Source organism: Physeter macrocephalus, chromosome 11 (assembly GCF_002837175.3).
Source record: "Physeter macrocephalus isolate SW-GA chromosome 11, ASM283717v5, whole genome shotgun sequence".
Lineage (NCBI taxonomy): Eukaryota > Metazoa > Chordata > Mammalia > Artiodactyla > Physeteridae > Physeter > Physeter macrocephalus.
The window spans coordinates 118,539,701-118,563,177 of record NC_041224.1 but is presented as its reverse complement, the minus strand read 5'-3'; the positions used below and the strand labels follow the sequence as shown (position 1 = coordinate 118,563,177).

The 23,477-nt window shown below is 48.1% G+C and overlaps 1 protein-coding gene across 1 annotated transcript; it reads left to right on the top strand.

Annotated features, from left to right (window-relative positions):
* The first annotated feature begins 574 nt into the window (after positions 1-574).
* Positions 575-4,200, top strand: NFKBIA (NFKB inhibitor alpha). Its single transcript, XM_007118953.2, has 6 exons — positions 575-1,178; positions 1,841-1,949; positions 2,288-2,498; positions 2,784-2,872; positions 3,001-3,261; positions 3,626-4,200. The coding sequence occupies exons 1-6, from the start codon at positions 952-954 to the stop codon at positions 3,671-3,673; spliced, it is 945 nt and encodes a 314-aa protein (XP_007119015.1). The 5' UTR covers positions 575-951; the 3' UTR covers positions 3,674-4,200.
* Positions 4,201-23,477: the final 19,277 nt, after the last annotated feature.

Below are 23,477 nucleotides of genomic sequence, written 5' to 3'. Positions count from 1 at the left end.
TAATTATTTTGTTACTGCAAGGTGTCTACAATTCTATTACAAAGATTAACACCTTGCTTTCCTCGAAAAATATTATGGTCATATTCAGCATTTTCCCGCATACAGGGCAGAGTGCTTGCCCCTCCCCCAGTCAGCAGGATTGTTAATCCCGAGGAAATGATTTGAGGGTTCTCCAAGCATTTAGGTTTTCAAGGCCAAAACTTTCACAACTTCTACCTGAGTGGGGGGCTGGGGGGCTACACGTCCCTGCACTGCCAAGAGCCTGGTATTGGCAGGAACGCAGAGGCAGCCGGCGACCTTCCACCCGCCAGTGCGTCCTTCCTGCAGAGACGTTTGGGGAAGTGAATCCCTATACCCAGCCAACGTTTCCACTCGCGTCTTCAAAAGATGAAAGAAAAAATTTTTTAAAAACCGGAAAAGGTCTGCAAACCCCGATGGAGAACCGCCCTGCAGGCCTGCGTCCTTGGGCTCTCAGGAGCAGACGACCCCAAATCAAATCGATCATGGGAAACCCCAGGGAAAGAAGGTTTCTTGCAGAGGGTCAGGATTACTGAGCGCAGGCTGCAGGGAAGTACCGGGGGAGGGGGCCCGGTCCGGAGGACTTTCCAGCCACTCAGCGTTCATCAAAAAGTTCCCTGTACATGACCCCAGTGGCTCATCGCAGGGAGTTTCTCTGATGAACCCAGGCGCGGGGTTTAGGCTTCTTTTTCCCCCTAGCAGAGGACGAGGCCAGTTCTCTTTTCTGGTCTGACTGGCTTGGAAATTCCCCGCGCCTGACCCCGCCCCGGAGAAATCCCCTGCCAGCGTTTATAGGGCGCCGCGGCGGCGCTGCGGAGCCCACAACAGTCCGAACCCGCCGTCCCGTCGGTCCGCGACACCGCGAGCAGCCAGCGCGCCGCGCAGCCCTTGGCCCGCGCACCTGGGGAGCAGCGCCCGAGCCCTCACCGCGCCATGTTCCAGCCCGCGGAGCCCGGCCAGGAGTGGGCCATGGAGGGCCCCCGGGACGCGCTCAAGAAGGAGCGGCTGCTGGACGACCGCCACGACAGCGGCCTGGACTCCATGAAGGACGAGGAGTACGAGCAGATGGTGAAAGAGCTGCGGGAGATCCGCCTCGAGCCTCAGGAGGCGCCGCGCGGCGCCGAGCCTTGGAAGCAGCAGCTCACCGAGGACGGAGACTCGTAAGTGTCGCGGGCCCGGGTGGCGGGGCCGGGCGGGGGCGCCGGGCCTGCAGCCCGAGGCGCGGGGCCTGCGCTGCGGCGGCGGACCGGGATCGGTGCACCGACCCGGAGGCCGTGCAAAGGTGCACGGCTGCGCGCGGGGACCGGGGAATCGGGGATCGGGGTGGGTTCCCGGGGCCGTGGTCCAGCAGCTCTGCCTTGCAGCCGCGCATACACACACACACACACACACTACACACACACACACACACACACACACACACACACACACACACACACACACACACACACACACCCCGTGCGGGTCCCCTCGACCGGGGGCGGGGCTGCGGCGGGGTCGCGAAATCCCCGCTTGCATAAGGGGGGCCGGAGTTTCTGCCCAGCTGGCAGGCGCCAAGCGGCCGGGAGGGGAAGTACAGGGCGTTCCGGCCCGGCGAGAGGGCGGGGCGGTCTGGCCGGCGCCCGCCGCCTAAACGCGGGGGGGCCCGGAAAGTCCCTGGGCGCCTGCCAGGAACACTCAGCTCATAATAACCTCGCGGAAAACACCGCGGCCTCGGCCTCCAGAAACCCCGACCTTGCGCAATCCCCCACGGGCCGCGCCTCCCTGGGCCTCACGCAGCGCACTCACCAGCCCTGCGGGGTTTTCCCTCTCTTCCCCTCAGGTTCCTGCACTTGGCCATCATCCATGAAGAGAAGGTGCTGACCATGGAAGTGGTCCGCCAAGTGAAGGGAGACCTGGCGTTCCTCAACTTCCAGAACAACCTGCAGCAGGTGCGCTGCTCGCCCGGCCCCGTGCCTCTCTGACCCCGTGATAAAGCTGGATCTAGCTCAGTTCCTCCCAATGATTTCTAAATTAACAACTCCTGGTCATTATCTGACCTGACCTTTTACATCGGAATCAGCCAACATCCTAGAGAGGACAGAACATTCCATTGATTTGGGGAGGCCTTTATGAAGCCCACCTGGGGCCTTTGGTATTTTGCCTTTTGCCCCTTGTACCTGCCTGGGAGGAGCAGTACCCACCACCAGGATTGCTCTTGGGCTTCAAGGGAACACAGACTGTAGGTTGGATCCATGGCTTATACTTTCCATCCCTCTTCTGTCTGTAGACTCCTCTCCACTTGGCAGTGATCACCAACCAGCCAGAAATCGCTGAGGCACTTCTGGAAGCTGGCTGTGATCCTGAGCTCCGAGACTTTCGAGGAAATACCCCCCTACACCTTGCCTGTGAGCAGGGCTGCCTGGCCAGTGTGGGAATCCTGACTCAGCCCCGCGGGACCCAGCACCTCCACTCCATCCTGCAAGCCACCAACTACAATGGTACGTCTGGCTGCCCTGCCCATCAGAGGGCAGGTGATGTGGGGAAGGGAGAGGTGGGCCGACTTAAGGAGTCCAAGCAAGGTTTAAACGCTCAACATGTGAAAAGTTGAGAACACGTGTATTCATAAAGGCCTATTTGATGCCTTACTAAAGTCCATTCAGAACCCAGATTCTGGGTTCTTCAAATTCAGAAGAATTTGTCCCTTAAAAGAATAGGTGAAATGTTCTGCTTGAGAAGTGAGGTTTGAAACAAGGGGTTATATTTTCTTACTTTTGGTCCTCTAGGTCACACGTGTCTGCACTTGGCCTCTATTCATGGCTACCTGGGCATCGTGGAGCTGTTGGTGTCCTTGGGTGCTGATGTCAACGCACAGGTGAGTGCCTCACGCCTTCAGATGGAGTGCATCAGGCTCCCAGCCCTCCTCCATATGATCCCGTGCTTTTGTTGCAAGCAGAAACCCCAAACTCAGTCGTAAGCCTCTCAAATTCCTTTTGGTTTCAGGAGCCCTGCAATGGCCGAACTGCCCTCCATCTCGCGGTTGACCTGCAGAATCCCGACCTGGTGTCGCTCTTGTTGAAGTGTGGGGCCGATGTCAACAGGGTCACCTACCAGGGCTACTCTCCATACCAGCTCACCTGGGGCCGCCCAAGCACCCGGATACAGCAGCAGCTGGGCCAGCTGACCCTAGAGAACCTTCAGATGCTGCCCGAGAGCGAGGATGAGGAGAGCTATGACACGGAGTCAGAGTTCACAGAGGATGAGGTGAGACCTGATTAACTTGTTCGTGGCTCTGCAAAAAGGAAGAAGAGTGGCCATTCTCCCTCTACCTTCTCAGGCCCCTAGAGCTGCTCCTTATTCTGAGAGTCTCAACATAATGAGGCTCTCAAACTTGAGTGTCCCTAAGCAGTATCCCAAGAGTGTGTCTTTTTTTTTTTTTTTTTTTTTTCTCTTTCTGAAGGAGAGGATCCTTAAAGGAAAACTCCCTCAGTCCAGGAAGTTAATTTATATTCAGGTTATAGAGGGAGTCTAAGAATACTTAAGTTATTTCCAGTAGCAGCCCTCACCATCATCCCAGTACCCTTGGCAAAGCTCTGGAAGTTTAACCTACCTTATTTTCTCTTTTTAGCTGCCCTATGATGACTGTGTGCTTGGAGGCCAGCGCCTGATGTTATGAGCTTCGGAAAGTGTCTAAAAGAATGTGGACTTGTATATTTGTACAAAAAAAGAGTTTTATTTTTCTAAAAAAAAAAAGAAAAAAAGGAAAAAAAAAAAGGATATACTTATAACCACACTGCACACTGCCTGGCCCAGAACATTTTACTCTGGTGGATTAGCCCTCATTTTGTTATTTTCATGAACTTTGGAAGAGGGGCAAGAAGGATCATTGGAATTCAGAGAAAACCTCTTTTAAATGTCACCTTTGGTGGAGTTTTGAGGAAAGGGTATTCAAAATTTGATGAAAGGACTATATTTTATTTATTGTGCTTTTCGGTTGAATCACCATGGATTCAATGGCTGGGCCCAGTTGTATGGAGTAACGTGTAACAGGTGTGTTAAACCTGTCAGTGGGGTGGGGTTAAAAGTCGCTACCTGTCAAGGTTTGTGTTACCCCCCCTGTAAATAGTGCACATAGTGTATTTTGTTGGTAATTATTTTGGTACTTTTAAGATGTATATTTATTAAACAGATTTTTACAAACAGCATTATCGTGATCACTTGCTCCGGGCTGCTGTCGGGCTCCTACACTGAGAGTCATTCAGTCCCCAGGTGGAGGCAGAGAGTTGTGTGGGAGAAGTCACCACAGGCAGCCACGGAACCCTTTCAGAGAGCAACTTCTCCCACTGTCTACACCAGCCTCCCAGCTAGGCTTTGCAGGCAGCCGGGGCCCGGTGCGTGGGCGGGAAGGCTGTTGCATAGTTATAGGAAACACCATTTTCAGGCCACTTGGTCTACAGCTGGAAGGTTCTTTATTGTCACTTGCTTCCATCTTCTTGATTTAAACTATTCCAGGACCTTAATTCTGCTTTAGGAAATTATTTTGGCCAAGAGGTGTATGCTGAATTCACAATTTCTAGAGCTGGGAAAGATCTCCCCTATGACACTGGAAGTTCCTGAAGACTTGGGCTTAGGAATAGGACTGCACTGACAAGTGTTAGCAGGTGCCCACCTCTGAGCCTCTGTTTCCTCATTTATAAACTGGGCTGTCTGAAAAATTGCACAAGACTATCCATGTAAAAAGTATAGCAGAGTGCCAGGCCCACAGTACTAAAGAAAAATACAAGCCGTTGCACAACATTCTGTATTTCACATGGGAAGGAACCAGTCCAGAGGGAATGTCCTGTTCAGGGTCACCTTGCAGGACAGGCAGGTGGTTAACTTAGTTCATACACTCTTGTCTTCAGGTGGTTAACAGCTTTTAAATGCCATCCACCTGCAAATCAGCCTCTTTTACTGTTATCAGCTGAAGTATAAAATTGATAATAAAGCCTGGAAGAGTCTTTTCATCAGCTCAGTCTAATTCCACTGAATGATTCTACAGAAGCAGGTGATTTCACAAGACATCAGTAACTTGTGAAGTTTGGGTTTAGGTGCTTTCAAAGTTTTTATCCCTAAAATGCATCTCTTGCCTAGAAAGAGGAGTACAGGGAAGTTTAGGGCATTCTATAAAACTCAGAATGGGGTATCAATACAATTCATGTACTTAGGCGTAAGCCAAAGAAAACATTACCATTATGTTATCCTTTTCCTGACCCACAAATGATGTCAAAGTCAAGTGAATATGATGATTACCTTCCTCTCAGACGAAAAAGGAGCCAATACCTCATGGGTCTTTCATATATAGAGTATCACTATAGACTGAACTGTCTGGTCAAAGCCAGCTCTGTCCCCCTCCTGCAGCTCAGTTGTCTGGAGCTGAGCAGTGTGGTGGCCCCCTACCAGTCTTTGGCCCCAGCCTCCCACCTTGCCAGGCTTCATTCAGCTTTTCTGCTCTTCTGGACCCCAATCCTCAGGGTGCTTAAACCTGGAAGTAGCTGCTTAAACCTGGAAGTAGCTGGCCCCAGTTTCTTTACTCTCTGGATTGTCTTCCTGTTTATCCATCTCCTTTCTTTTCCTTTCTCTTTTTAAAACCTACCCTCTTTCTTTCATGCAGTTGGTTGGGCGGCTGGAGCCTGGAGTTCCCTAAAGAAAAATTTTAGAATTAAAACATTCTAATCCATGGAAAGTCTTCCTTAGACTTTCTTCCTTTCAAATTTCTAAGCAAATGAGAACTAAAGTTTACAAAGAAAACAGCTCAGCAGACCGGGAGCCTTTTATGCACTTTGACTTTCTCCAAGAAACTAAAGGTCCTGTCAGGACAGGGAGAAGTAAGGGAGTCTTGGGAAAGAGGGAAGTGGCACAAGGGGGAAATAAAAGTCACATCAGCAACTTCCTTGAATTTAGTTCCTTGATTGCTTCTGCCTGCCTCATCCTCAGGATAAATTTCCTTTATAGGTACGTGTACCAAAGTCATTTCCAGAAGGAAGCGTTTTTCTTTAAAGAGGGAATAAATTCCAGTCTGAGCAATCTGAAGACCTTCACGTGGGGCCTGAAGATGTCAAAACTGGATGCTTGGGGGCATTTTCATTGAAACTTCAGTTGCTGCTGGAAGTGATTAAGTAGTGACAGAACTGAGTCAGTGAGATGGGCCCCAGGTGTAGTTGAAATTTCATTTGGCAAGAAAGGTCAGGGTGGAACTGTAGTCAGAAACATACCCAAGAACCATTCCCCAACCTCTGGGACCTGGACAAGAATATCCCAGGTCGTTTCCCCATTTTAAGGGAGCATCACAGAAACTGAAGCTGGATATCCTGTGTGTGTTTCCCTCCTAGAGAAGTGGCTCTGTCTCATTCATTCAATCGCATGATGAAGCACTATTATTCTCCAGGCCCTGTGCCAGGTCCTAGAGACACAGAGAGGAACCAGTCATGGCCTCTGCCTCCAAGAGCTCCTTGTTCAGGTGGAGAAGGAGACAAGCACTTAGAAGACAGGATGGGAAGCTGAAGCACAGACGTGATGTGAGCTCAAATCAGAGGCCCCCAATGCAGAATGCAGCAGGGGAGGGGGGACAAAGAGATTACACCCTAATTAGCTATTTGCCCACCAGACCAGAACTCTTATCTCATATCCCAAGTGACCCATGGCTCCCTTTCAACAAGTGACAAGAAACAAAACTGTGCTCAGAATAAAACTAACTTCTGGGCTGGGATTAAACCAAGCACTCACTGCATGCTGTGCTGTTCATTTTTGCATCTCTGTGTGCTCCTAGATTCCAGAGCTGAGCCTGAAAGCAATTGAATTAATGACAAATCATGTACATGCCTTAGTTCAGAGCTTCTCAAACTCAGCATGCACTTGAATGTGCACTTGCGTGGCCTGGAGATCTTGCTGAAACGCAGGTTCTGATTCAGTTGGTCTGAGGCTAGCATGACACTCCCATTCCTAACAAGATCCCAGACAAGGCCTGTGCTGCTGGCCTGGGGATAACACTAAGGAGCATTTTGAATAGAATGTTATGTTGGCTATTTATTTAAGGCCAGCATTCTCTGCCATCCCCCTCGGTACCACTGACAAACCTGGACAAGAGTTTCTGCAGCCACTCCTGAGGATGATCAAGCATCAGGCAATGTGAGTCTTTTGAAAAGTAGGGCTGGATTCTGAGGACTGACGTTAAATAGGGGCCAGGCCAAAAAACCTGCCATCAAACCCGGTAAGTGTTATAAGGAAAGCAGCTGACACAATGCAAGGCCAAAAGCGTTATCACCTGAGGTCCAAGAAAAGGACAAAAATCATGAAGGAAATGCATTTGAAGCAAAATTCACTAAGAAGAAAAGCTGGTTTTAAAATGAGGTTATTCGTCCCTTTTTTGGAGTTGCTGTGGCATGTGGGAGGGGCCCTGACCAGGCCTCCACCTGGAAGGAGGGGAGAGGGGCTGGCTTCCCAATGACAAAGTCCCCCCTATATCCTTATCAGAATATGAGACGCCTTAACAAGAAAAAAACAAAAAAACAAACAAACCCACCCAAAAAAACAGAAAAAAAAAAGAAAAGAATAGAGAATGTGAGAAGCCTTAACAAGCGCTGACTAAAATGCATCAGGGAAGACCTTAAATAAAGAATAACTTCCCCTTAAATGTTGCCAGCATTTCATGTTTCCTAATTTTAGAAATTTATTGAATATAGTCTATATGGAAAATATTCACCTGTTTAAAGGTAAATTTTTGAAAAGCTTTTAAGTTGCCATATATTTTTTTTTTCTTTTTGGCCTCGCTGCCTGGCATGTGGGATCTTAGTTCCCTGACCAGGGATCGAATCCACAACCCCTGATTGAACCCGAGCCCCTGCAGTGGAAGTGTGGCATCTTAACCACTGGACCGCCAGGGAAGTCCCTAAGTTGCCACATTTTCATTTTGTACAATATATTTTTTTAAAGATTTATTTATTTACTTATTTATTTAATTTTGGCTGCGTCAGGTCTTAGTTGCGGCACGCAGGATCTTCGTTGAAGCATGCGGGATCTTTCGTTGCAGCGCACGGGCTCTTCGTTGCAACAAGCGGGCTTCTCTCTAGTTGTGGCACGTGGGTTTTCTCTCTCTAGTTGAGGCGCAAGAGCTCGGTAGTTGTGGCGCACGGGCTTTGCTGCCCCGCCACATGTGGGATCTTAGTTCCCTGACCAGGGATCGAACCTGCATTCCCTATATTGTAATGTTGATTCTTTACCATTGGACCACCAGGGAAGCCCCTGCATTTTGTACAATATTTTACTCAAAATATCTTTTAACTGATCTGATACTATATAACATTGGATAAAATAATAGAATAAATTTACTTTTTATGTATGACACGTGTGCATAGTTCTTGCTACGTGCCAGACATTATTCTAAGTAGTTTACAAATATTAACTCCAGGGATCCTCAAACCACCCTGTGAGGTAGGTATAATACTATTATTATTTTCATATCTTTTGTAAGGAAGCTGAGGCACAGCCATGTTAAGAAACTCAGCCCAGGTCACACAGCTAGTAAATGGCAGTTCTGGGCTTGGGTGGGCTCCAGGTTCAGGTTCCCAATCTGTGGTATAAAGCAGCTTCCAATGTGCGTGGCGATTCCCACTAACTAAAATGACTTCAAGTCATCGATTCTGAATCTGTTTCTTACACATTTGCTACTGAGATCCTTCCAAATTGGATAAATATTACTAAGGATGGTTTGAATTTCTGACGGGCTGCTTAATGCAAGACTGTCTGGTAGAAACTACATAATAATGCAGAGCATGCAAGATGTAAGACCTTAGGAAACCTCAGTAAACCAAACAATAGCGTGGGACCCAGGCAGATTTGGACCCGAATCCTAATTCATCTCCTCTGGATGTTCAGTGTCAAGTTTCATATGAGTCTAAATAAAAGGAAGTGAGGCATGTCTCTCCTTCCAGGAGTTTCCAGTTGTGTGGTCTATGTTTGCTTCTGATTGAGGCTAGGTCTACCCAAAGTCACCACATTAAACATTTGGTCAGACTTTTTAAAACTTTGCAGTTTTTTTTTGTTTGTTTGTTTTTTGTTTTTTTTTTGCCGTACACGGGCCTCTCACTGTTGGGGCCTCTCCGCTGCGGAGCACAGGCTCCGGACGCGCAGGCTCAGCAGCCATGGCTCATGGGCCCAGACGCTCCGCGGCATGTGGGATCTTCCCGGACCGGCGCACGAACCCGTGTCCCCTGCATCGGCACGTGGACTCTTAACCACCGCGCCACCAGGGAAGCCCTGCAGTATTTTAATATTCATCTCCGAGGAAGCCCAAAACAAACAAGCAAATGCAACTTTTACAGATTAATGAATGATCTTCTTTCAGGTGAAATGTTCTAGTGTTGATTCACTGTTAAGTTGGTTTTTAAAGTTATCCTTTGAACACCTTCCCACACCCATCCCTGGGAGGTGACTTTCCAGGGCAGGACCTCGCCACGTGGCCCGCCACGTGTGGCCTAGCCAAGGAGGTAGCCTGGGCTCCAGAAACCTTTCTGTGTATTTGCACTTAATTCAGTTATTCTCTTCCACAAAACACAGAGTAAACCTCTAGTTTGGGGAGGCCTAAATTATAGATATGTAAACATCATGTAATTTTACAAGTCAAATGGAATAGATAGCTTTCACCTCTTTGAGACTAGAACTAGGAATCTACCACTGGCAGATTCACCATGGAAGGGTCTGCTGGGGTGTATGCCGTACTCCATAGGTCCAGCAGCAATGGTCCCTAGGGAATCTGTGCACTCAGCCCTCCACCCGTGGTCCCCACAGCACCCTGAGCGGGGAGCGGCAAGGTCATAGATATCTCAATGAGAATTTCAAGTTTGGCTGAAAGTGGGTCTTTCAATTCAGGGGCTTGATAAGGACTGGGGCAGTTTCATGATATAGCAGTTTGGGGTTGAAAGCAGCAAGGTGAGAGTTTGAGGTGAGGGGTTTGAAGTATCTCAAGTGTGAATTGTCCGTTGATGCTTCCTATTAAGAGTTGATGGGTCTTTCAGGAAACTCCTGAAATGAACAACCAACTTATATGCCTGGGCAAGAGTGTCCTGTAATAGTAAACTTATCGTAATGAACGATGGAAGAATAAAGTCATGTTAACGTAGACAGTAAACTAGGGGCAGGAGGGGGTAATTTTGGCCTCAGCTGATTAGTCATTAGGCCTAGAGTAAGGTCCTGAGGAATATGAGGACACATGACAGGCACATTTTGATAAATTAAAAATCCAGGACATGAATCCATGAGCAATGACAGGTGGGGGGGGGGTGTAGGTAAGCTAACAGGGAGTTTACAGAGGAAACTGTGCACAGGGAGCCCAGAGGAAGTGGAGGGGGGTCAAAAAGCAAGTTTTACATGTTCTGTCACTTTACCCATGATTGACAAGCCTTAGATACTGTCACAAATTCCCACTGCAAAGTACCCATGTAATCCAGCTACTGGTGACTAATAATAGTAGGTATAACTTCTCAAACAGTGGCTAAATGCCAGGCATTTTACATATGTGATCACTACGGGAGGTGGGGGGAGAGTGGCAGTTGAATTACTATCCCCATTTTACAGATGAGGAAACTGAGGTTCAGAGTTTAGTAACTTGTCTGAGGTGATGCAACCAAGAACAGTGGCAGTGCTGAGACTCAAACTCTGCCCCTTCTGCCTCCAAAGCTCTTTCTCACCAGGCTGGTCAGGGTGAGCCTCCTCATTTGCTGAAGATGTTCGAAGATCCTCAACCACCGCCATTGTCCACTGCTGCTGTTGTTAACCTCAGGTAGCTCTAGCTGCCGCATAAACCCATTCTACTCTGCGAAGTCATTTGCTACTAGTACTTCTATTTTATAAAATTTCCTTATCGGAAAAGTTGGAAAGGTACCTCGTAGGACTGTTTGAAAAGTAACTGATGGAGTGCATAGGAAACTCACCACAGCTGTGGATGCAGTCTTGGCATGCGGGCTTCAGTGCGAGAAGCTCCAGACACCTGATCCAGCTAAGGGGCTGTCCCAGGAGGATTCTTGAGAGCAAATGGCAGGAACCCACCAGCAAAGAAGAGAGAAAACTCCGCCTCCTCCGGGCCCGCTGGGAAACCCTGTTCAAGGCAATTTGTGATTAAGTTTAGAACACATTTCCAGCTGACTCGAGGATGGAGATGGGTACAGTGCACGAACGTCTGTGGGGCCTGGGGGAGGGGGCCTTCAAGGAGCACTTTTCAAAGGACCAGCAGGCACCACCCTTGGTGGCTATCACAGCAGAGGCAGCCTCCAGAGTGACTGCCCAGCCATTTGAGGTTCATACCAACCCGGATCCCACCCTGCGCCCTGATCCGTACCATCGCATGACCCTGGGCTAGTGCTTAACCTCTCTGCTTCTGTTTCTCATCTATAAATTGGGGCGATGCAGCTGCCTCGCAGAGTTGCTGTGATGCTTAACTATCACTATCGGTGTCTGTAAAGCTCTGGCAAAGTGCCCCACACGTGGCAGGGGCTCAGTAGCTGACAGCTCCTGCTATTAGGATTATCCTTATCAATAACATTAAGATGCCTACGGCGGGGCATCCCCTCCAAGCAGCACCCCTCCTTCCTCCGCCTCTCAGGGTCGCCCAGGACCTGAGGAACCAGACCCTCTAAAGACAAACTGGGGCATCCAGTCTTCCCTGGTGCCCTTCCTGACCTTGTCCCTTGCCCCAGGGATCCACCGTCACCCAGCCCATCTCATCCTCTGGACATGGCCCCTTGATGGGGGAGGGGAGCCGGTTCGGTGTAGACCTGACCCACAAGAGCCGCCACAAGGTTGGACTAGGAGACACCATCGATGAGGCACCTGACCGAAGGTGGGAAACTAAAGGTTGTTATGGGCCCAGGCCTGGATGTGAGCTGGAGGCTCTCGACTTCTGGCAGCCCTGTGGAGCCATGGAAAGCGGCACCTCTGCTCCGGTAGTCATGAGTGGGGCAGGCTGCAGGCTGCTCAGGGCATAAGCACAACCTGTCCACACAGCATGAGGAACACCCCTCTCCTTGGGCCTTGCCAGAAGCCTCCTGTTGGGGGCGGGGGAACTGATCAGGAGTACCCTCAGGCTGTCCAGGTCCCCACCCTGCCTCATTAAGAGGAAAGTGAATCTTTATCATGGAGACCCTTTCTTTCCTTCCACCAGCCCACTTGTGGGAAAGGCAAGGAAGGAGAGAGCCCTTGCTCCTGTAGCAGCATTAACTGTGTTTGAGAAAATGAAGGAGGGAGGAGGTCTGTATACCCATAAAGACACCTCCATACGCTGTTAAGTAGAAGAAGAGACCACCTTACAGAGCAGTTTGCACGGTAATCCCATCAATATGGAGAGTCAGAGAGAACAGCTGGTGAGCTCTTCTCTACAGCCTGGGCCACTCCACTGGGGCCGGAACGGATTCCACACAATCCCTCCCATTATTAGCCTGTGATTCAAGGTCTAGGCATTTTTGCTTCAAGTTAGGGCATCCCCCAAACATTAGAAGTGAGTTCAGATGACAAGTTTGAGCGACAAATGTCCCAGGATGTTAATAGGGGTTCTCTCCGTGTGGTTGGATTCTAGGGTGGTTGGGTTTTTTGGGGTTTTTCGGTAACTTACTACGGAGAATTTCAAACATATACAAATGTTGAATATTAAAATGAACCTCCATCTCCAGCTTCAGTTATCAGCTCATGGGCAAATTTGTTTTCATTTAGACTTCATTTCCTTCCCTCCATCTCATTAGAAGTAACACAGTCATCATAAGTCCACCCTTAAATACCTCAATATTTATCCCTGAAAGATAAAGACTGTATTTATTTATTTATAAAAATATTTATTTATTTATTTGGCTGTGCCGGGTCTCAGTTGGGGCACGCGGAATCTTTGCTGCGGCATGCGGGATCTAGTTCCCTGACCAGGGATGGAACCCGGGCCCCCTGAATTGGGAGCACGGAGTCTTAACCACTGGACCACCAGGGAAGTCCCAAAGACTATATTTAAATGCATAACTTTAATGCCATTAACACACTTAAAAAACTAACAATAATCCAGAAAGATTTCTTTTACTCTCTACTTTGTGCATTTCTCTATTACTTTAATTATCAGGAAAAAATATAAAGCTATTCCCATTTTTAATTTGTTTTCAAAAACATTAACCCCCAGTTGAGCATGCCTCAAAAATGCAGTCCTGAGGAGAAAGGTGGGTCAGGGGACACAAATATAAAACCCAAAGTGACCATGGGCATCGTCTGAGTCACAAATAACAGAAGCCCCTGGAGTGGGGGCTCTGGAGGCTCAGGAAGTGGTGAGGCCCAGAGGCCATCAGAAGTCACCTGGGTCAACACCTGTGCTCCTCTCTGAGGAGGAGCTTTGCCTGTTTTCTCTCTGTGTCACATAGCAGCAGAGCCTGCTTGGCTGTGGCTGCCAAGCTCACAGGTGACAGGCTCAGAATGAAGACAAGCCTACCTCTCAATCAGCCCTCATCCATCTCTCTCTCTCTCTCTCTTTCTCTCTCTCTCTCTCTCTCTCTCTCACACACACACACACACACACACATATACACACACTCCCAGGGAAAGGACTCAGACGGGTCTAATTATATTCTGAGAAGCAGGGCATGTTTTTGACCTGTCTGACCCTGAGAGCCCTGCCCAGAACTCTGGAAGGGTCTATGAAGATCAGACGATGACCAGAAAGGAGGGCCATTGTGAGCTGGAGAGACACACACACACACACACACATATACACACACTCCCAGGGAAAGGACTCAGACGGGTCTAATTATATTCTGAGAAGCAGGGCATGTTTTTGACCTGTCTGACCCTGAGAGCCCTGCCCAGAACTCTGGAAGGGTCTATGAAGATCAGACGATGACCAGAAAGGAGGGCCATTGTGAGCTGGAGAGACAGCTGGTGGGTGCCCACCTCACACGAGTCTGTGCCGCCGGAGAGCTTGGTTTGGGGGAGAAGACCTGGGTGCTGACAACAGTTAGAAAACCATACGGAGAGGCACGACATAGGGTCAGGGTGGGGGAAGGTCCTGTGGGCTACAGCACCACCAAAGCCCAGACTCTGCACAACGGACAGGTCTCGTCTCACGCGGCTGGAGTTCTCTGCCTTTCATGGGCCTGGGATCAATGGCGGCCTCCTTTCTTCTGAGGCCCAACAGCACAAGCCCAACTGTCCACTTGGCTCACAGGACTGTGATGACGAAGGAAGGGGACAGAGAAAGCAGGGCCTTTGGGTGGTCCCTCAATGACCTCTACCGGGGCTGGGGCCTCAAGAAGGAAAGGGGTGAACAAAAGGGGCAGCAGAGGGGGACTTGCATAGGATTGGTCCAGTCTGGAACTGTGAGGAACCACCAACGACCACCTGACCCATCCCAGGCCTTCTATAGAAGGAATGGAAGTTGCGGCCCCCAGGGAGGGTCAGGGACCTCCCCAAACCCAGGCAACTTCCCAGGAGCACTGAATCAGATCCAGAGAGCCAAGCTTCAGCCCCAAATTCTTGCCAGGGTTTGGAAAGATGAGTAAGGACAAGGCTTTCCAGCAGCAGAACGTGCCAGGGCGGATGTCCACCTGACGCCCCTCAAGGAAAACACAGGGCTCCTATGGTCAGATGGTATGGGTAGGACCAGATCACAGAAGGCTATGGACATCTGGACTTGACCTATGGGCAACAGGGAACCACACTAGATTCCTGAGCAGGGAAGCCACATGATAAAGCGCAACAGTGCAACTTCGCAGAGCTTAGGGTGCAGAGTGAGCTGTAAGGGAACCCAGCTAGGAAGCTGCTGTAGTTGCCCAGGAGTGAGGAAACACAGATCTGGATGGAGGCCATCGGGGATGAATTAGGTATGAGATGTACTGTGAAGAGAGAAGGTGGGGCACTCCGGCTGGCTCCTGATTGCCGACTCATCGGATGAGTGGTTGACTCAAGCCCCATGCTTGTGTCCATGAGCCATTAACCAGCTCTTGCTAATTTTAAGCAAAGGACAAGAGACTGGGAAGACCAGGCTCTGGAAATCAGGAATTGAGGGCTCTAGACAGCCAGAAGGTCACGGCCAGGACGCCAAAGCTGCAGCCACCCCTGCTGTACCAGCTTTTGTAAATGACTTCTAACCACCCACTGTCCTCAGCTCGCTCGCTCAGGCTCTGAAGCCCTAGGCAGGAACATCCAACTGGCCAGGCAGAGGCCACGTTGTCACCACTGGGCTGGGTTGGGGGTGGAGCTGGAAGGATTTGGCCCCCTTGGCTCTTTTTGAGGGAAGTAGGGGTGAGGCAATCTCCTAAAAGGAGGTCAGAGTGCTCTTACGATTGGGCACTGGACACCCCCAAAATGACACCTAGCTTCCACTTGGCCCATGTTTCCATCCCACTGATTCTGCAGTTTGCTGAGATCTCCGACCACCACTATTCCTCTCCTGATACTGCTTTCCAATGTGACTGCCCTATAAGGGTCTCCCAGGGATCTCTGTGCTCTGTGACTTTTGTGCTGGATTTGATGTTCCTGCAGATGACAGGGAGAGCCTGCCGGTGGCCAGGTGAGTGAGTGGTGGGCTGACCGCTGAGCTTCTAGGACTCCTCAGGCTGGTCCCTGGCTCCTTGGGTCCCTCCCTCCCCCCTCCCCAGTTCAGCTTCATAAAGCCACAGAGTGAGCCTTCCAGCACCCTCGAGATGAAGCTTAAGGTCCTCTGGGTGTGCACAAGGCCCTTTATGAGCTGTCTCTGCCTGCCCAACCTCTCAGTCTCTCTGTGCACCCTTGCTTCTGCTGACCTCTCCGCCCGAAAGGCCTCTGTCCCCCACCCGCCCACACATCTGGCTGAGGCTGGCCAACTCCTCTTCAGCCTGCAGAACCCCTTCCCCACCCTCCTCAGGATTCCTAAGCATGCCTCCTTTGATTCCATTACATTTGTACATCTCAGTCAAATCATTTCCCCTCCAGGAATATCACATTTTGTGATATTTACTTGCAGTACGTTTTTCCTTTCAGAAAGAAATGGGACTTTGGACATAAAACAGAAATCCCCTTTAACTGACACCTCTGGCTCCCAATCCATTGTGCAACTTTCATATACTTATATGTAACATAACCAGCGCTTGGTACCAGTCTTTGGACTGAGACTTCATTCTCATTTACATAAGGGTCATCATGCTCTAGGCATTGCTCCATACCTTCACTTCTCCTACTCAGCGTCATCATCGCAATCAGCAGACTGTGTGGCCTAATAGTCAACAAGTGAATATTGTCATTTGCCTAATCACGTCTCTAATATCAGATATTTAATTTCCTTTTTTTTTTAGTACTTGAAATAATGTTGAATATCGAGCATCTTATGCATTTCAGGTTATATACTTAGGATGGTGTTTCAAAAGAGCATGTACTGGGTCAAAGGGCATGTGCTTGCTAAGTTCTTACACATATTGCTGCATCAGTGCCCTTTCAGAGAGTAAGCCTCCCTCCCCCAGGCAGTGGGCTAGTAAGAACACTTATTCTACAGAAGTACTTTGTTCTAATCCTGGATGTTATACATTTTTTAAGTCAGCTAATTTGATAGATGGAAAAGTATGTCTTCTTTTAAATGTGCATTTCTTTGATTATTATCTATTTTTCAATTAGTTAATAATCAATTGTGCTTTTATTTGCGATTTGTCTACTCATATCCTTCATTTATCTTGACATAATATTGTTTTTCTTTTCCACTTAATGATACCGTAAGAATTTTAATACATTGTCACCTTGTCTATCGACATCTTTTACCAGGTTTTCTTTGAATTTTTAAAAACCTTATAATCACAGCAACAGACTTAGTTGAATGTTTCGTCATGCTGTTCATTTCAGACATACCATGTGTATTCTCATGCTGGTTTCCAAGCAGAGTATATTTTGTCCTACATAGTACATACTACTACTTCTGTGATATTGCTGGGAACGGATTGCATCACCTAGATTTCAATGGGATGTAGAGGCCATCGGCCTTTGTTTAGAGGTGTACTTCCCTCATTGCCACAGGAAAGAGTCTTTACTCAGCTCGGTGTGGCTTAAAATATTTTTTAATCAGCTCTTGCAACCTTTTCTTACATGATTATTTCCCTTTTAAACTTAGAAAGTCTTTTCATCTCCAACGATTGTACTATTTTCTGCTTTGTTTTCCTTTAGATTTTATGGGGGTGTTGTTTGCTTATTTTTAAATATCTAACTCCAATCCATCTGGAATGTATTTTGGTGGCAAGGATCAAGGAACAGTTTGGAAATATGCAAAAAGATATATATAAATATATATATATACTTCCTGACCCACTTTAGAGAAATGTGGATCAGAGAGTATAAATGTATTACCTTCAAGGAAATAGTCCACAATAAAAGACTTGCAAAGATGTTTATAGCAGTACTATTTATAACAGCAACAGTGTAGAAAGCCCAGATGTTCACCTACAAAGGAAGAGTTAAGCAAACTGTGACATGGAATAGGAAAAAGAAAGGTGTGTATGATGAAGTTGTAAAAGAATACAAAATGTGCCTACCCTGTATTTACACTTACAATAAATCATATAGGAGTATGACCACAGCCTGGGGAAAAAATACAAATGGCAAGGTTGTGAGTAAATCACTGACTGCTGCTGGGCAGGTGAGTGGCCCCTGGCTGTGTGTACCTTTCTCGAAAGGTATTCAGAAAGGCGATCTGGAGGTGGGAGGGTTGCCCCTGGGTGAATTATTTTCCTTTTATATTTAAATTGTATTGATATCAGCAAAAGATTTATTTATTTATTATTGAAGTATAATTGATTTACAATACTATGTTAGTTTCAGGTGTACAGCAAAGTGATTCAGTTATATATATATACATATATTATATATATGTATATATATATACACACACACACATATACACTTTTTCAGATTCTTTTCCATTATAGATTATTACAAGATATTGAATATAGTTCTCTGTGCTACACAGTAAATCCTTGTTGTTTATCTATTCTATATATAGTAGTATATATGTTAATCCCATACTCCTAATTTATCCCTCCCCCCCAGCAAAAGATTTATTACATTAAGACAGTAGCCACATGACATTTGCAATGGATATGTTTCAAGACGTTTGCTAATCTCTAAATCTGCACGTTAGGAAATACCCAGTGCCTCACCCCCGGAATCATGTCGTCACAGAGAGCCCCTGTGTGTCTTGTGCTTATTCTTGCATCTTTTCAACCATCACTAGTTTTGTCTCTCACATGATGTCCGTTTTTGTTCCCCCACAAAGAAAATGTATTGATTTCTCCCCCCTAACGCCCCTCACAACTTTACAAGAGCTACCCTGTAGCCAAGATGACTGGAGGCCATCCAAGCCTTGGTTAAGAGTCAGGTGCCCTGTAGACAGCCAGGCTCACTCACCAGTAAGTGATTCTCACTTCAGCACTAGTCTGGAGGCACATTTCTAATGTCATCCTGGCAAAATCACAATGCCAACTTCAGGTTTACTCTCAAATAGTTGAGCCTGAAAATGTCAAATCCATAACTATTACTAGTCTTCTGGAAGAAGAAGGAAGTTGTGGTAGACGACTGTGCCCTCCCAGGAAGCCCGTCTCCTAGAATCTATGCCCTTGTGTAGTCCCACTCACATCCTCTCTGCCCTTGGCCATGTGCCTGACTTTGGCCAAGGAGACTTCAAGGAGGCATGATACAAGAGCAGCCTTGATAAGTGCTTGTGCTTTAGATCAACTACTGAACCCACGTGCCACAACTACTGAAGCCTGCACGCCTAGAGCCCTGTGCACCGCAACGAAGGGTGGCCCCCGCTCGCCACAACTAAAGAAAGCCCACATGCAGCAACAAAGACCCAATGCAGCCAAAAATAAATAAATAAACAAATAAATAAATAAATTATTTTAAAAATACATGACTATATCATGAACCAAGATTAGGAGACACTTTAAAAGTATAGAAAATGTTTGGAGCTCCTTCAGTTACTTTTTTTTAAAATTAATTTATTCATTTATTTATTTATCCTTGGCTGCGTTGAGTCCTCGTTGCTGCACGTGGGTCCCCTCTAGCTGCAGCGAGCAGGGGCCAATCTTCATTGTGGTGCGCGGGCTTCTCATCGCAGGGCACTCTCCCAGCTGTGGAGCACGGGCTCTAGGCACGTGGGCCTCAGCAGTTGTGGCACGCAGGCTCAGCAGTCGTGACTCGTGGGCTCCAGAGCGCAGGCTCAGCAGTCGCAGCACACGGACCTAGCTGCTCCGCAGCACGTGGGATCCTCCCGGACCAGGGATCGAACCTGTGTCCCCTGCATTGGCAGGTGGACCCCCAACCACTGAGCCACCATGGAAGTCCCACCTTCAGTTACTTTTTAAGTATATATATTTTTTGAAAGTGTTGTAAGGAATTTCAAAAAGTCTATCGTGGCTCCTGTTCTCCAGAACTTCCAGCCCTTTGGAGAAGCAGTGCCAGGCAGTTCTTGGGAGCAATGCTTGTGACTCCCAGCCCAGAGGGGGACTGGCTGAATGGGAGAGTTTCTGGGGCCTTTAGTTGTAAAGGCCAGTATGGCTTCCAGAAGAAGAAACTGACATCCTCTTTTTATAGAAAGGTAGTTCTCAGTAAGGAAGTAGCTCACTATCAAAACAATTATATATGTGTGCATGTGTGCGTACATTCAAGCAAGAAGTAATCCAGCCTTAGAAACCCTCCCAGTCCTGAGTGCCCAGGGTTGCAGCAGGACTGGGCTCAGTTCCCAGGCTAAGGGAGATTTGAGGGACTCACGGACAAGTCTTGAACTCTCTCAACTCTTCCAGTCAGCTCCAGACCAAACCATGCTGTGGTTGCCATCAGCAAGCTGGTGACATGACATGACATGTACAGCTGGGATGTTCTAAAGTTGATTGAATTCTCGTTGGCTGCAATACACCATATGTGAGGCCTGTGCAAAATTAGGAAAATTACAGCACTGGTAAGGAGGGCATGACATCTGGGAAAGTACTTTTTAAGAATAAACAACTTAAGTAACTTCGCAAAACAAGCTACTACAGAAACATGAAACTGTTTCCACTCTTCTAATTTCTTGATGAATTATAGTTAATGTTCATAAACGTTTTACAAAATACATTTATAAGAGCAAATGGATATTAGTGAATATACTAGAAAACCACTGATTGTGCTGCCAGTAAAAGCTTTTTTTGGACACCTGCTTTTGATTGCGATTTCATGTCCTATTCACAGGCAAATTTTCTGTTGGCACAATTGCTTCTGGTTCGTGAAATGGATTCACATTCTTTCAACATTCTCTGGTGTTCCAGAAGAACACGCTGGCTACCAGGGCTGAATCAGTCTGTGATCCTCTGCTGAACCACATCGGGTCACTCATCCATTCCAGACTCAATCATTTCTGAAAAGGTGAGAGCACTCTTCCTGCCAACAAAGAGTCTGTAACTAAGCCCAGGGCAAGGAGCAAAAAGTTTAGGTGTCACGTTCCTGGTTCAATTCCCTTATTTAGTGAGAACAACGTTATATTTGTGAAACTTCTGGTTCCCTTTGTGAAATGAAGAAGTGCTGAGTCACCTTTCTGAGGTATTCCTGCAATGAGCTTCCTAGATTTCCCAAGACTTTTTCTATTTCATTTTTCCTAGATTAAGAAATTAGTACAGTGAGTGGCCTAGTAAATGCCACAGAAGGTAGAAAGGCACTGGTGTTGACAGCTAGGGCTGCTTCAGGTTCAGGAAGTCTAAGCTGGACGTGCCCTTTCTGTGTGCTGTGAGCTCTACCCACAGACATAGGAAGGATTGTCCAGATCCTGCCCTGGGAAAGGTGGGGACTGGCTGCACAGTGCTGACTTTCCTCCCAAACTGTCTCCTTCAACGGCTACTTTGAGTTTTAATTGGAAGTTTCTGTTCTAGCTGCTCAGTGAACTGAGCCTCTGTAATCTTGATAAGGGAAGGCAACTTTCCTATTTTTTCTGGCTTCCTAGCCCTGCATCTTGGCTTGGTTTCAGCCTTATTGTTTTGCAGTCTGTTTGAATAACCAAGCTCTCTGGTGTGGGTTCCATGACCCCACCCCACTCACCTAGTAGGCAGCACCAGGGATGAGATGAGGGGCGGCTGGGCGCATTCCTCATGCTGTCCTCTTAATTCTAATCTTTCACTGCAGAGGCCCACTGGGCACCCAAGGGTATAGTTTGGGCAAGGACTTCTCACAGCTCAGAGATCATGGAAAAGACACAACAAAGAAATAACTTCTTGATCTTGGAATCTGCCTTGCCTGGGCAGCTTTTGTGACTTTCTGCTCAGAGGACCCCTCAATGCCCCATCAAGGGCAGGGAGGGCACAGTGGAATCACTTTGGGGGGTGGAGGCAGTAGAGCATAGGAGTTAATGGAGGCCTCCTGGCCTCACCACTTGCCAGCCATGAGGTCTTGAGTACATCACTTAACCTTTCTGTGCCAAAGTTTTCTCATCTTTAAATTGGGGATTCTGGGGCTTCCCTGGTGGTGCAGTGGTTAAGAATCCACCTGCCAATGCAGGGGACACGGGTTCGAGCCCTGGTCCAGGAAGATCCCACATGCAAAGGAGCAACTAAGCCTGTGTGCCACAACTACTGAGCCTGAGCTCTACAGCCCGTGAGCCACAACTGCTGAGCCCTTGGGCCACAACTACTGAAGCCCGCGCGCCTAGAGCCCGTGCTCTGCAACAAGAGAAGCCACCACAATGAGAAGCCCGTGCATCGCAACGAAGAGTAGCGCCTGCTCGCCTCAACTAGAGAAAGCCCGTGCACAGCAACGAAGACCCAGCGCAGCCAAAAATAAATAAATATATATATATATATATATTTTAAAAAATCTCTAGGAGCCAATCGGGGTAGTTTAATAAATAAATAAATAAATAAATAAACAAATAAATAAACTGGGGGTTCTGGTAGTTCCAACCTATAGGGTTGAAAGAAGCAATCCAAATGCGTGATCATGGTAAGCTCTCAATAATATAACCATTAATATTAGTTGTAGGGTAGAGGGGAGAAGAGGAAGTCTTACCTGCCTTGCTTCAGAAAACAATCCCAAGTAGCCCCTGTTAATCTGGCACCAACCTCCATCCCCGTCCGCACCCCCATCCCTGTCTGGGCTGTAGAAGGCCCTGTCCCAGGTGGGGTGGCCTGGGCATCGGCACTCAGATCTTCTTTAATCCCAGTCCTTGGATTTCTGTGGTTTCTGTCCTAGGATGACTATCCATCCAAATTCAACACATTCGCCTCAGGTTAGGTATGAAGGGGGATGGAAAATTGCCTAGGAATCTGTGTACTGTGCAAGAAGAAGTAGCACTGACATTACCCTGGAAATGGGGGTTGATATCTGGGACATCCCAAGAAACGGAGGATTTCAGAGAAGGGAACAAACACTCCAACAGGGGTCATCAGGAAGGGCTTCAGGAGGCAGCATTTACTTTACTTAATATGCCAGGATCATTCTCTCCCCAGCTTCTGAACAACCAGTTTTCAACAAAGCGTCTTTGACCTGAGCCTCCAGGCCTTCAGCAAGAGGTTTAGAAAAACTGCTCAGAAAAAAACCTCAGTGCCAGAAAACAGGGCTGGATGCAAGGGTGCTGCTGGGAGCTGGCATTCGCGATTTCCAGCTTGACTCTGCAAGCCAGGTCCCTTCCTTGTCTGTGAAATTAGTGTGATTGGGGAGTTGGTCAGAAGTTTACCAACCCCTCCTCCCGCTTACAAAGTCTATGATCCTTTACTCTCCAACCCCTGCCCCACGGCCCCACCCATGGGGCCGTTCTCACCTGGGGGAGAAACCCCAGCAGGATTCAGCTGACTCACATTACCGTAACAGGATGCGTTTTATATTGCTTTCTGGACCTGGAAAAAACCGAGAGTGCCAAGGCTAGACCAGCCTGTGAGCGTTTCCTGTTTCTCCGAAAGCTGACAGGCCGGCGATCAGCATCCCGGGAGCAGCGCATGCCAAAAAGGACAGCATCTCCTGGAGTCCTCCCACCTCCCGGCGTCCTTCCACCTCCCGGCCTCCCCCGTTTCTTGTAGCGCTGGGCGTGGCTCTCTCCCGCCGCGCATGTCCACCGCGTCCCCCTAGGCTGAGCCCAGCCTTGACCTCAACGGAGAAGGGGGCACTGGTGAGAGGAACCACGCGGACAAACGTCCGGTGCTACAGTTTAGAAATAACTGTTAAAAAGAGCCGCATCCAGATGTCTCAAGAGTCAAACATAGTTACCCCAAAATGCCTGGCCTCATGCTGGGTTTGCATGTCCTCCGGCCATTCACTGAGATCACAGCCCACCAGGTCACCACCGCCCACAGCCCAAGCAGGCCGGGCCCTGTGTCCAGAAAAGCCCTGGATCACAGGTTCCACCCGAGACTGCTGCTCAGTCATTGCCCCTTCTCCAGGACACTCTTGGGCAGAGTCCCAGCTGGTGGAAAGCATCAGTGGCTGCAAATTACTGAAAAATGAAAACAAAC

Bases quoted from the DNA above. Each gene is read 5' to 3' on its own strand.
- NFKBIA (XM_007118953.2), top strand. From the start codon at position 952: ATGTTCCAGCCCGCGGAGCCCGGCCAGGAGTGGGCCATGGAGGGCCCC. The intron at 1,950-2,287 runs GTGCGCTGCTCG...TTCTGTCTGTAG, and splicing joins TCCAGAACAACCTGCAGCAG to ACTCCTCTCCACTTGGCAGT. The intron at 2,873-3,000 runs GTGAGTGCCTCA...TTTTGGTTTCAG, and splicing joins GTGCTGATGTCAACGCACAG to GAGCCCTGCAATGGCCGAAC.